Here is a 14,595-nt window from a genome sequence, read left to right as displayed (position 1 = left end):
GTAAAACGGGGATTAAGACTATAAACTCCATGTGGGACATGGACTCTCTCCAACCTGTTCACTATGTATCTACCGCAGTGGTAAGAACAGTGTTTCTCTCATAGAACTTAAATACCACATTAAAAAACCACACACAGACAAATATCCAGGTTAGCATACCCTTCTCAGAAGCCCAGGCTACTTACCTTTAGCTTTCCACTTGGTGAAGAGAAGAAGACATCTTTTCAGGAGGTGAGGAGACTCTTCAGCCTGATCAACAACAAAACTCCTTACTGCCTCAAGACAAAACTCTCTACCCCAGGTGCTGTCTTTTACCCTTAAGTTCACTCACAGGCACAGCTAAGGATAATTAGGCACCCTTAAAGGGACAGGGTTCTTTGCCCTGCTACAATCTCCAATAACCAAATTTCTAGAAATTCCTAGTGCACATTTGTGGCATGCAGCCCGTGACTCATATTAGAACCTGTGTGGCCTGGATGGCAGATGGGGAGAAGATGGAAAAGGAAAGAAAACAGGGAGAAAGAGCCAAGGGCTGTTTTTTCCCCATCTTCACTGGTACAGTGGCCAGATAGCTCATTTCACTTATGATGTTCATAATTTCAAGAGTTTCATTCCATTTCCCAAAAGGTTCATGGTGGAACCCATTAGGATCCCTGTCTTGACCAATATGATGGGAAGAGGCCTCTCAGCTACAGACAAGGCAACAGGGAAAGCATTGATGAGAGAGGAAGAGGAGAGTAGGGGGAAAGAAAAGTAAGTGGATACATGGGCATGTTGAAAGCAGTGGAGAAGCCATTGGAGAGTGAACAGTGGAAGATGGTAGAGAGGGAGGAAAAGAGGAGGCAAGCATTTTGATAAGGTCTAAGGGGTTTGGGTCAGAGGTGAAGGAGGAGGGGTGAGGTTTTGAGAAGAGGCAAATCTCCTCTTGAGGCACTACTGGGAAAGGTGGAAGATTCAAAGAAGGAGTCGGAGAAGGCAGGGACTGGAGAGCAGCATTGTACTAAGTGCTATAATAGATAAACGATAATCAGGCTGGATGCACTCACTGTCTCACCTGGGGCTCATGGTCTAATTAGGAGGAAGACAAGTAGTTGAATCCCCATTTTACAGATGAGGAAACTGGGGCTGAGAGAAGTTAAGTGACTTGCCCAAGGTCACAAGGCAAGAAAGTGGCAAAGCTGGGATTCGAACCCAGGTTTCCTGACTCCCAAGCTGGTGCTCTTTCCACTAGACCACACTGCTTCCCCTAACGTACCCCTGTGATCACACCAGTGAAGAGTGTGAGAGAAGATCCTGTGCCTTCACTAACCCTCCAGCTCTCGGGGTGGTAGCTCACAGGATGGAGATATTGTGCCCCTCGATGCTCTGATTCAAACCTACCAGTTAAAATTTCTGACTCTGCTCTCAGTCTAAACTGTCAAGGGGGGCACTTCTTCACCCTAGGAAGAACCAAACTTGGGATCAGCTCGAAAAATGCCACTGAGCCCAAAACAGCACAAGCACACACTCCCTCCCTTCTCTGACACAGAAGCCGCAGAGTAATCTGGGGCTTGCGGGGCAAGTGTCACTGAGTTTGGAGGGAGAACAGCCCCACTTCCTGAGTTGCTGGGAGCAAAAGAAGGGCATGCGGTCTGTTACAGGTGGGCTCTTGAGCCCACGGTTGAGCACTAATGCTTTGACAGTGGTTTACGCTTTTTAACTTAATTTTTATACCACACATTTTCTAATTCTTTCATTGGTGATTTTATTGAAATCATTAGCTTTAAATTATATGAAAATTATAACCAGAGTGCTTAAAGGGAAGGTGATGTTTAGAAAATAATCAACTTTTAAACCAATTACAGGTATTGTATGGCAGCGAGGGCAAAAAGAACACAAAGATAGTATAGTGGAACAAGCCTGGCTAGGTATAAGTGTATTCCAAATGCGACCAGATTTCAACATTTCTCATTCTCTTAGTCTGTTAGCAGAATCAGTCGATGAGTCTTCTGTGCTGATTAGTTGCAGACTTAGCATTAATATTTTGGGCCATTATAAATGGAATTTCCTTTTTCTCCAAAGAGCTCTATGCTTTGAGAAGAGAGTTAAGCTTTTCTGAAACCCTATCAGTCCAGCATATCTAGTTGTCAGCATGGCTCAGCTCAAGGTCACTGTTGTTCATGTAACTATAGTTGCAGGTCCAGTTATTTAAGTTGATGTAGTCTTGGTCAGGTGGAATACACGGCGTGTAGATGATTTCTTTCCCCAGGAAATAAGGCGGTGAGAGTCTTTGTAAGACAACATCACTGAACTGGTAGGTCAGCTTTCTCCGGATTTTAATGATTTCCCCAGTTCTCCCATAGTTCCTCAGGGCTCGGGCCATTTTCTGGTAAGTCATAGTCTTGCGGTTGCCCTTTTTCTTCCCCCAGAGCTCTGCAAGCTTCTCTTTGTTCTTTGAAACAAACTGGAACACTCCCCTCGACTGATCTACCCACTGGATGCACTCTGCCATTTCAGGATCAGATAAAGATTCATAGAGATACTCAAACAGACGGAGTTTCTTTCTACCTAGTGGGGCAAAACAAGGCCATGAATTAAACTGATAGGAATTTTTTTATGGTATTAAACTCTTAGTACATGTCAAGCACTGGTCTAAGTGCTGGGGTAGTTACAAGATGATCAGGTCAGACACAGGTCCTGTCCCGCATGGGACTCACAGTCCAAGAAGGAGGGAGAACAGATATGTCACTACATCACTCTACTGGACATTAAGGAATTCTATCAGTGGAAGAATGAGAAATAGAGCCCAATTTATTGAAAGCCCAGCAGGGCTACTGAGATGTCCTATGGCAAACTCCATTTAGTAGTCCCAGGGTCAGCCAAAGGTGACTGTTGTGATCTCACCTAAGGGGCTAACCAGTAAGTGACTGCCCTAAAATCTGGCTTCCTGCTCCACACCCAGCAGCCAAAGGACCTAGAAGCAGGGCTAAGGATGTCCTATTTTCCAAACTCCCATCTCCAGACTATCCCTGGCCCTGTTTCTGACAATCCCTGAACCCAGAAAGGGAAGGAAAGTAGGATGAGAGCGGGCCAAGGAAGAGGTTCTGCTAGAGTGTGGAAGAGGGTATGGCAAATCCTTACAGTGCCTGGATTTGGGAGGAGAAATTTGGACCCTATTTCTTCCTCACAGCCCCGTTCTGCCAGAGGGCAGGGGAGGGGAAGTTGTCAGGCAATGCTGGGGTAAGAGACAGTATGAGGTCATGGAGTGCCAGGTATCTGGGTCAGGGAAAGGACCACTACCCAAATAACTTTTGCTGTTGGGTCCCATGCCCTCCTTTGCTGATTAATAATGATGGTATTTGTTAAGTTCTTACTGTGTGTCAAGCACCATCCTAAGTGCTGGGGTAGATACAAGCTAATCAGGTTGGACACAACCCCTGTCCCACATGGGGCTCACAGTCTTAATCCCCATTTTGTGCATGAGGTAACTGAGGCACAGAGAAGTTAAGTGATTTTCCCAAGTTCACACAGCAGACAAGTGGTGGAGCCGGGATTAGATCCCGAACCATCCCAACTTCAGGGAGGCAGGATCCAGACACTGGACAGCCAAGAGAGAGAGTGCAGGGTGAAGGCTCAGTGTGGGAGGGAACGGGTTTTGGAAAATCCAAACCTTTAGAGGTGGAGGGATTTTTGAGCATAAACAAAATGAGAGCTGCCTCCTATGCCATCAACTGATGGGAGGCTGGAGGTGGATGGCATTGGGAAGAGAGACTTCCCAATGTCTTCAGGGCTGGGTGCAACACGAATCAAGAAGTCAAGATCTTTAGATAATGATGCTGGATGCACTCCAGTCTTTTTCCTTCCTGTTTTATTCGACCTCCTCCACCTGCCTGGGGTTCAGTTCATTCAGGTGACTTGGCTTTCCTTCTGCTTCCTCTTCTTGCCTTCCAGGCAAGTGACACTCCACCCCCACGTAGTGTGGATCTCTACCAACTGAACTGCATCATCCAGCTGTTACATCACTAACAGTCAGGCTTGGGTCAGAGGTAGCCACACATACTCAAACTGGGGTTTTCTGCTTCCTGAACCACCAAGTTCAGAGGTGGCCATACTCATAGATTTTTTTATGGTATTTGTTAAGCGCTTACTATGTACCAGGCACTGTACTAAGTTGCTGGGGTAGATACAAGAAAATCAGGAAGGACACAATCCATGGTCCTACATGGGGCTCACGGTCTTAATCTTCATTTTACAGATGAGGTAACTGAGGCACAGAGAATTTAAGTGACTTGCCCAAGTCACACAGTAGACGAGTGGTAGAGCCGGGATGAGAACTCAGGTCCTTCTGACCCCCAGGCCCGTGCTCTATCCTCTAGGCCACACTGCTTCTCGTCGAATCCTCAAACTATAAAAAAGCATATGGGGTCTTTTTGATACACAACAAGACGTGTGACATCCCTATCCTTGCTCCCCAGCCCCTTGCACTAAATCCATTCTCTAGGGATTCTTGACACTTGGGAATCTACTACTGTTCTGAATGGTTCCAATCTCATTTTTAAGAACCTTTACAGAACTGAGCATAGTATTGTCAAGGTTTGATTTGGGCTGTCAACTATATCCTAGCTTGAAAGGAAGCCCCTCTTGTGAAATTGGGTTGAAGTCAATAAGGCTGTTTTGGGTTACCAAAGGAGTCAATATTTTAAACTGTCCTTTGTCTCAAAAGGTAACCAGTCTCCTTTGAATTCAGAGAATTATTCCACTGTTTAGTTCTTCAGGCAGAAGGTTCTTTGCTTGTTTACTGTTCCCAACTACTTGCAGATATTCCTTGGAGAATTTCTCCAAGGGCAAGTCTGATTCCAGAAGAAACTGGAGCAATTTTCAGGATTAGCATTCATGTAGTAAAGGAGCCAGGTTTATCTCCTATGAGGTGAAAGGGACGATTTTGGTCTGTCATATCCCTGCTGACTGCCCTGTCTTCTGTCCCTCCCTAATCCAGTCCATATTTCATTCTGCTGCCTGGATCATTTTTCTACATAATCATTCATTCCATGTTTCCCCACTTCTCAAAAGCCTCCAGGGGTTGCCCATAAACCTCCACATCAAACAGAAACTCCTTTAAATTGGCTTTAAAGCACTCAATCACCTTTCCCCCTCCTATTTTATCTCCCTATTTTTTCTTACCCAACCTGCACACTCGCCCCTCAAATGCCAACCTACTCATTGTACCTCTATAGCATCTATCTCACCATCTACGTCCTGGTTCTGGCCTGGAACACCCTCCCTCTTCATCGCTAACAGACGATCACTCTCCCCACTTTCTAAGCCTTATTGAAGGCACATCTCCTCCAACAGGCCTTCCCCTAGTAGACCCTCATTTCCTCTTCTTCCACTCCCTTCTGTGTCCCCTTTGCACTTGTATTCGCACCCTTTATTCTCCCTTTCCTCATTCCCACAGTACTTACATACATATCCTTAATTCATTTATTTACATTAATGTCCTTATCCCCCTCTATCAACTGTTATATTGTATTCTCCCAAGTACTTAGTACCGTATATTATATACACTAAATGCTCAGTAAATATGACTAATTGATTGAAAAGAAAGTATAAAATATCACACCAGCTGAGAAACAGGATAGGGTGAAATGCTGCAATCAGTTTCCCCAAGAGTAATAATTTAAACACTGGACAAGATCTCTGAATGTAATTCTGTGGCTAGTTCTACACTTATGGATACTGGTTTGACATGCTTGTGGTGATTCCCTTCCATCTTTACACTGTTTACAGCCATGTGGGAAAGCTGATGAACAACTCCCCCACTATACTAAAATAATAATGATAATAACAGTATTTGTTAAGCACTTACTATGTGCCAAGCACTGTACTAAGTTCTAGGATAGCTATAAAATAACCAGAATCCACATGAGGATCAAAATCTAAGTAGGAGGGAGAACAGGTGTTAAATCCCCATTTTGCAGATGAGGGAAATGAGGCACCAAGAAATTAAATGACTTGCCCAAGTTCACACAGCAGACAAATGGCAGAGCTGAGATTAGAACCCAGTTCTTCTGACTCCCACAAACTCCTTGAGGCCCGGGATTATGGTTTTGAATTCTATCTCCTCTCCCAACTGCTTAGTATGGGGCTCTGCACCAAGTAGACACTCAGTAAATACTTTTGATTGATTCATATGCTCCCAGAGGGGTCCACTGGGCAAAATAGTCTAAGAGATTTTCAGCCCAATAGAAAGCTCACTCTTTTTTTTTTGGTATTTGTTAAGCTCTTAATATGTGACATGCACTGTACAAAGCACTGGTATAGATACAAGCTAATCAGGTTGGACATAGTCCATATCCCACATGGGGTTCACAGTCTTAATCCCCATCTTACAGATGAGGTAACTGAGGCACAGAGAAGTGAAGTGACTTGCCCAAGATCACATAGTAGACAAGTGGCAGAGCCAGGTTTAGAACCCAAGTCCTTCTGACATCCAGGCCCGTGCTCTATCCACTAGGCCATGCTGAATGTCATCATTTGTAACTTCTTTTCATATCACTAGGTAAAATCTCAAATTCAGTGCCGCTTTAGAGGCCAAAGGAGGGCTGGATTCCCAATCCCCCACTTAATCAATGGCATTTATTGAGCACTTACTGTGTTCCTAGCACTGTACTACCACTTGGGAGAGTGCAATACAGTAGAGTAGGTAGGTATGTCCCTTGCCCACAAGGAACCTACACACTAGACAGGGAGACAGACCTTAAAATAAACTACAGATGGTCATAAACGTAAGTGCTGTGTGAGGGAAGGGTAAAATCAAAGTGCCTAAGGGGTACACATCCAAGTATATAGGTGATGCAGAAGGGAGGGTGAATAGGGGAAGTAAGGGCTTATTGAGGCCCTGCTGAGAGCTCACCTCCTCCAAGAGGCCTTCCCAGACTGAGCCCCTTCCTTCCTCTCCCCCTCATCCCCCTCTCCATCCCCCCCATCTTACCTCCTTCCCTTCCCCACAGCACCTGTATATATGTATATATGTTTGTACATATTTATTACTCTATTTATTTATTTATTTATTTTACTTGTACATATCTATTCTATTTATTTTATTTTGTTAGTATGTTTGGTTTTGTTCTCTGTCTCCCCCTTTTAGACTGTGAGCCCACTGTTGGGTAGGGACTGTCTCTATATGTTGCCAATTTGTACTTCCCAAGCGCTTAGTACAGTGCTCTGCACATAGTAAGCGCTCAATAAATACGATTGATTGATTGATTGATTGATTGATTGAGGGAAGGCTTTCTGGAGGAGATGTAAGTTTAGTAGAGTTTTGAAGATGGGGAGAATGATGGTCTGTTGGATATGAAAGTACCAGAAGGAAGATGTGGGCAAGGGGTTAGTGGTGAGAAAGACAAGATCAAGGCACAGTGAGTAGTTTGGCATTACAGGAGCAAAGCCTGTGGGTTGGGTTGTAGCAGGAAATCAGCAGAAGCAGGGTAGGAGGGGGAGAGCTGATTGACTACCCTAAAATCAATGGTAAGGAGTTTCTGTTTGACCTGGAGATGGATGGGTGGGTAGCCACTGTAGATTTTGGGGGAGTGACGCACTGTGGACTGAGCAGCTTTTCTAGTGAACAAATTGTCTCTGGGAAAGAACATACGCTCTGGTATGATTCACCATTCAATTTAGGGGTCCCCAAAGAATGACTCAACATCATTTGTTAATTACTATTATCCTCAAGAGAAACATACTTTACCGATTGAGATAGAAGACCAGGATTTGGAGTTGTGTATTGGAGAGGAAAACAATAAGAAGTTAATCCATCAACAGGAAAGAATATATGAAAAATCTCTTCGAAGACATGATAAACAATCTCATTAAGGAGAGCTCTGAGAATATCTAATTAACTATTTAGGGCATATAGTGATGTATTAACTTACCTCTTCCTCCTTTTTGCTGGGAGACAGGATGTATTACCTGGTTCTCTGAAATGCTCTGTGGACTGTGATGGATGTTTCCCTCAAAATAGAAGTCTGTAGCACTATTCTAAAGTAATTTAAGAAAACATTGCATAAAATTCATAAATTGAACTTGACCACTTATTTAACCCAGATGAATGGGGAGGGATATTTTCTTACTCAGTTTGCTGCTGGGGATATGAATAAATTGGCCTCTGGCACACAAGTCCAGCACTTTGGCTCACCTGATTCTTCCATTCTAGCCAGTTGTCCCAACAATTTCACAGCAGATGATATACATAGTCACTGGCTTTTTTAGTGGCAGAATCATTTTCCAAAGTGCTTGCTGATTTCTCTACACTCCACACAACCAAACCAACATTTTAGGGCTCAGCCCCAAGGCAGCTCAGGCCAACAATCCTACATAGTATTGCTCACCTCCATGCCAGCGGTGGAAGGGAAGGGGCACCAGTCTCCCTTGCCCTCAGGGAAATGGATACTGGAATCTTAAAGGTATTCCTGTGGGACTTTACAACAACGCTTAAGGAAAGGGAAACCCTGTTTTGTTAAACAAAACAATTCTCCCAGCAACTTTGCTTTTTTCCATCAGGAAATGAACAGAAGCATAAGCTTTAACTCCTATCAAAAAATGCACTTTCCCTAGAGACGCTAAGTAGACTGTAGTCTAGTCTAGTTTTCTAGACTGTAAACCCACTGTGGGCTGGGATTGTCTCTATTTGTTGCTGAATTGTACTTCCCAAGCTCTTAGTATAGTGCTCTGCACACAGTAAGTGCTCAATAAATACAATTGAATAGTCTTCTCAGCTCTTAGGACAGTGCTTGGCACAAAGTAAATGCTTAAAAATTACATCACTATTATTATTATTAGACTGTAAGCTCATTGTGGGCAGGGAACATGTCTACTAATTCTGGTATATTGCACTCTCCTGATGTTTAGTACAGTGCTGTGCACACAGTAAGCACTCAATATACAAAATTGATTGACTGAATGATGTAGATTACCAACTTTCAACAAAGTGGCAAGCTGTCACAAATACTAAAATTCGGACACCATTAGAAATCATGCCTGGTTAATGGCAGAAGGATGAGGATAAACTCTACTTACTATTATGGTTCTCCAATTATATCCTGGTTCTTCTGCAAGTGGGGCTCCAAAGCAGTTGGGATTTGCTCTGACATGAGGATAATGGTTGATGAAAGTCAAGTAACTTTTATAATCTAATTGACAAATGAAAAAAATAATGCCCAAAATGAACTTGAAAATTTTCTATTGAATGTAAACAGAATTCTTTGAGGAAGTGTGAAGGGTGAAACAAATAGCAAAGCAAATTATTAGTACAGGACTTGCATCCACTGAATAGTGATGACAAAGGAGACAAACATCAAAAAAAAAATTTTCACTGCAAGCAATGGAAGAGATTTCCATTATAACTAAAACGCACGTTCTGAAGTCAATATTTTGGTAAGAGATCAGAAAATAAAAGCATAGTTCTAAATATTGACATCTCAATTGAAAGTATCTCCAGAGTATAATTTAGAAATTTTCTAGTTGAAGCTAATCATAGGGAAAACTCTTAGAAGTTCACTAATAATAGAATATTAAAACGAACATGTAGAGACTATATATATAGAATATAGAAAGATAATATGCAAAAAGCTGAATCCTTAAATGTAAGGCATATATATTCAACCAAAAATACAAACAGATATGGCCAGAATTAGAACCCAGGTACTCTGACTTCTAGGCCCACACTCTTTCCACTAGGCCACGCTGCTCCTTTTCCAATGGCTATGATTTTAGCTGTCTTGATATTCTTTTCCAGATTGACTGTCAGCCTCTCTTCTGTATCTAAGAATACGGCTAAGGCAGCCTGGTGTCCAGTTTTATGCCAAAAAGCCATTTTTTACCTGCTCTGACCCCTGCCTGGCATGAATGTTTCCAGATGCAGATACATCTGGGGGTTTTATTTTATGCATTCAGCTCACCATGCCTTGGTTCCTGCCTCCAGGTTTCGTGGTTCAAAAGTGGTGACTATGTTATCTGGCTGGGAATCAGACTGACTCTGGCACAAGAAGGGCCGGGAGGTGGGGGGTCAAGGATGCTCCTGGTGAAATACTGTAGGTTTGAGAAGACTCGGGAAGACTGCCACAAAACGTTCCAGGTGATTTTATTACCGAAAGCACATAGTAATATACCCCACAGTTCACAGTCAAAAATGTCCCTCTCCTGTCCACTTAAAGGTAGCTACATTTGATCAAGGAAAATTTGATCAAGCAAAATCATTTGCTTTTTTTTTTCACTACATAACATACACCAAAAAAGTCAGCTTCCAGGTTAAAGAATTGATACAGGTGATGGGGAGAAAGGAGGAATGAAAGAAGGAGGTGAATTAGATTGCTCACTTATTTTGGCTTGGAGAAATCTCTAGTTTGCAATCTTCTTGTGGGCAGGGAACATGACTACTAACTCTGTTTTTCTGTACTGTGCCAAGCACTTATGTACTGCGCTCTGCATGCGGTAAGTGCTCAATATATAAAATTGATTGATTGTTTGAAATCTAAAATCCTGAAGGATGTGGGCAGGATAAACACTAAATGCCCCAAGATCGGGATGAAGGGCATACCCACTGAAATTTGAATGTGGTAGGTTAAAAATGAACATAAGAAAAAAGGTATTTATGCCATGGATGGTAAGTATATGGAATTCCATTATCATAGGGAGTTGTGCAAGCAAACTTATCAGGAGGTTCACAAAAGATTTGAAAAAAATAATAGATTCTAAGTCCAAGATGGGTTGTTAGAAGCAAAGTTAGGGATGTTAGTTGGCTCTTCTTAACTGAGAAGAACAAACCACTGTACTGTTCCTCCAAGCATCCTGTTTTCCCTGTTAAGGACAATATACTGGGCCATAAGTATAAGCCATACGTCTGAGCCACTGTAGAATAGCTTAAGTTCTTACGTTGTTCCATATTGTCACTTAATAGTGGCAAAGGTGGCTTTGCTTTTTTTTTTCTAGTTTAGGTGAGTGCTCTCCTACTTTAGTTTGCTGACATTTATTGAGCATCTACCATGCATTTTTTATGTCCTCCATCAGCAGAGGTACTGGAACTCATTCCTCGTATTTTCCCACAGAAAAGAAGTTGTGATCAGAACCATTTGAAATACCCAAGTGCTAAGTATAGGTTTCCTTATTTTTACCTGCAGAATACTGAAGCCCACCATCTGAATGTTGCTGCATTACCTCAAAAGCATCTTCAAAAGCCTGGCCCAGCATGTCTTGTTCAAGACAACTCTGAAAGAATGACAGATCACTTGGATTGTTAAACCGATTGATACATTTTTTCCAGCTTCCAATGTTGCATTAGAGAATTCCAAATGGATGGGACAACTGTTTTTGTGCAGCCTTCTCAGAGTCTTCGTGGTACATTTAGAAATTATTTAGATGTTCGATGGCCTGGAAACAGCTTTTATAAGGCCTCTTTTCCTCTTTGGGTTTTGAGACACCACAAAAATGAATGGAGATTTTGCATTCTGGGAAGTCAAGGAATGTATCCGTTATGTTTTGGATGGTATCTGATTATCTTATATCTAAGTACAGTGCTTAGTACAGTGCCTGGCACAACATAAGCACTTGATAAATACCATAATAAAAAAAAGTTTTTAATAATTCTATGAGTTTTAGCTAAATTAAAATAATTTTTTTTTGTCTCCAAATTTGCAGGAATAGGATCTTTTGTGAATCAATTAAAAACGTATATGAAATATTTTTTAAACATTCTGAAATCATTTTTCAACAACTGATTACTATTTGGAAGTTGTAAAGAGCAGACTTCAATAAATGCTTTTATAGTTCTTTGTCAAGTCATTTGCTTACAGCATAGCTATGAATCAAACAAGATTCATTCCATCCATTTCTGTCTCTAAATAGTGCAGTTACTTAAGGGATTTCAAGCACTGAGATACATTTCACCAGAACATAGGATAAGGGAGAGGGAAATAAAATTTTAAAAATGCATAACTTACCATTCCTTCATTAACAAAGCCGTAGTCCTGAAAAAAGTTCATTTTTAATTGAATACGTAACTAAAGTATATGTAGTATACTTCACAAATTAAGAGGTTCTGATTAAAAACATTTGTATTTGGCAAGCATGACATTAAAATATTAATGCTCATAAAATAAAGATTATTTAAAAATTCAAAATGATTCCTTCCAACGGTTTTATGAACACCTGTTATATCATCAATGCTTTCCAAATTTTTTAAAAAATCAGTATAGCACTGTAGTGCTCAAGTGAAACAGAAGTGCTACAGTCATTAAATACCTGTACTACTTAATTTCTGAAAGAGGCTGTGGAGATGATTCAGTATTAGATAAAGATCATGTATATTTTCAGGTGTCACGAAAACATCAAAAGCCTCTATATTCTAACACAGCTCAACATATATAACTCTGCACTGTAACTGTCCGCCCCTTTAAGCAAATGAGATGGCTTCATAAACAATAGGTCATGGTTGATTTTACCTAAGACAGCCCATCAGTGTGACTATGCAGAAATCCCATCTAAATGTTTAGTCTAGCACATAGTTGGGGCTCGATAAATCTAGTATTAGTGATAGAGTGGGATCTTGTACTGAGTTACAGGATCCTTCTTTTTCTCTTGATAAACACAGCAAATATGTTTACATTGATTCTTGTTACATACCAACAGCAAGGAGCTTATTCCTAGGTACTTTAAAAAAAAGTACTACAAAAGATTGTGTTTCAGCCTTCCAAAATCTTCATTTTGAATTCCAATAGTGAATAAATAATACACTGGTTTTAGCTAAGGCACTGATAAATACCAGTTAACACGATTACTTTAAAATTCTGAATGCAGATAATATGCCATCTAATAGTGTTTTCAAAGAATAACAGCCTCTTCACATCACTGAATTAAATATTATGTTTATTGCACTTTAAATAGTGGCAGACAACTGTTTGCCCTTCGAATTAAACTTCTAAAAGTATATTTAGGTTTCTTGACTAAAAAGAGATCTAGCTTCAAAATGGATATGGCGTAACTTAGGATATCATTGAGGGTCGGCTTGCTTAGCATTTTCAACCATCAGGTAAATTAAATAATGGTTATTAAGATGGGGGAGAAAATAAAAATATGAACTGAACTTTGCCAAAAGTAAGTTGAGCACTTACCAAGAAGGAAGCTTCTCCCCCACACAAAGAACATAAAGAACTGAATTGTTAAAGTGACCCCTGGCAGAGCTGCATTAAATAGCTGATTTTGGGGAAGTTCACCAATTGGGGATTTTTGAAAAGATCCAACGTCTTCACAACTTCTATCTTTGATACAAATAACAGACACCCAGCTGAACTTTGCAGAGAAACCATTCATGATTAGAGAGCTTTCAACCTCACCTAGGCCCAGGAGAAGATTTAATTGCAGGTGCTCCCCATCTTTGGATGATAATATGATGGAATTAAGATCTTCCTCCTATTTAAAGCTTTCCTAGGGGGGAAAGAGACCTATTTAGTCACCTCTAGGGACTCTGAAATTTGACTGTAAAGCCTCTGTCCCTTTTTTGCCATCCCCGTGATTGGTTAACTGGCTCTACTTCCCTTCTTCATTCATTCAATCGTATTTATTGAGCGCTTACTGTGTGTGAAGCACTGTACTAAGCAGCTGGGGGAGTATAATACAACCACAAAGAGACAAATTCCCTGCCCACAATAAGCTCACAGTCCCTCCATTTAAAAGGGAAATGAAATCAAATGGGGTTCTGGCCACCTGGGCAGAGAGGCATTTTACTTCATTTACAAGGCTACTGAAGACATCTTAGTGGTAAACAAGAAGGTAGACTACTGAGTAGCCCTCTCCTATTTCAGGTGATGCTAAATTCCAGTCCATTCTCCTTTTGACCAGGATTTGATTAGTGTAGGGGGTTTACTGGGGCTGCAGCTAAGGACTGTATGGGATGTCAGATAGCTTCCTGAGACTTTAGAAGCCCCCACTTCGGACAGTGATTACATGTCTCCCGACCCGACTGACATTGCCACCGCTTGGACAGTTACTAAGATGGTTCCCTAATCAGACTTCCCGAAATGTCAACCACACATGCTTGATGTTAGACAGGGCAGGACGGCTTACTGTCCCCAACACCTTGCCCTTTCCCTTGCTATGCATTCATGCCAGTCATCTTTAATTTCCCCATTCTGTGAAGGAGAGGACAGCTGATGAAGGAATGGGTGGGAGAGACAATATGGGGCTGAGCACACAGAGCTCAGCTCCACCCCCAGGAGCGGCCTGGGTGAGTGGAGAACGGAGCTGGAGTGTCTAATTTTCATCAGCGGGGTTCTCATGCTGAGTTTTAAATCTCATTCTTATATTTGGACACCTGTTCGCTCTACCTCATTCTTCTTCCTGCCCCATATCTAAGGTGAGAGTGGGGGTCCTGTGATATGGGAGAATGCGCAGGCCAAAGAGTGATTGGATGGGATATGGCTGCTTTCTAAAACCTGGCCCATTCCTGACTTTGAAAAATGGCCCCTCCCATTTGCTCAGGGGGACTGGAGTTTGGCAGAGACAAAAAGGAGCATGTTCTGGAGCGTTGGAGGGAGGGAAGCGGCACTGAAGCATCTCTGACTGTGG

At 41.8% G+C, this 14,595-nt stretch overlaps 1 protein-coding gene across 1 annotated transcript; it reads right to left on the bottom strand.

Moving 5' to 3' along the window:
* Positions 1–1,794: 1,794 nt before the first annotated feature.
* Positions 1,795–12,014, bottom strand: SPIC (Spi-C transcription factor). The gene is made up of 5 exons (XM_038756068.1): positions 11,973–12,014; positions 11,148–11,241; positions 9,055–9,167; positions 7,911–8,016; positions 1,795–2,547 (listed from the first exon to the last, which is right to left on the bottom strand). The coding sequence occupies exons 1-5, from the start codon at positions 12,012–12,014 to the stop codon at positions 2,120–2,122; spliced, it is 783 nt and encodes a 260-aa protein (XP_038611996.1). The 3' UTR covers positions 1,795–2,119.
* Positions 12,015–14,595: the final 2,581 nt, after the last annotated feature.

This window comes from Tachyglossus aculeatus, chromosome 14 (genome assembly GCF_015852505.1).
Source record: "Tachyglossus aculeatus isolate mTacAcu1 chromosome 14, mTacAcu1.pri, whole genome shotgun sequence".
In the NCBI taxonomy this organism is placed as follows: Eukaryota; Metazoa; Chordata; class Mammalia; order Monotremata; family Tachyglossidae; genus Tachyglossus; species Tachyglossus aculeatus.
The sequence above is the reverse complement of the archived record's forward strand: the minus strand, read 5'-3'. Positions and strand labels throughout refer to the sequence as shown.

Excerpts from the sequence above, each read along its gene's own strand:
- SPIC (XM_038756068.1), bottom strand. The coding sequence starts at position 12,014 with ATGAACTTTTTTCAGGACTACGGCTTTGTTAATGAAGGAATG. Across the intron at positions 9,168-11,147 it reads TGGGCTTCAGTATTCTGCAG|ATTATAAAAGTTACTTGACT; the intron begins GTAAAAATAAGG and ends TTTGTCAATTAG. Across the intron at positions 8,017-9,054 it reads ATAATTGGAGAACCATAATA|AATAGTGCTACAGACTTCTA; the intron begins GTAAGTAGAGTT and ends AAATTACTTTAG.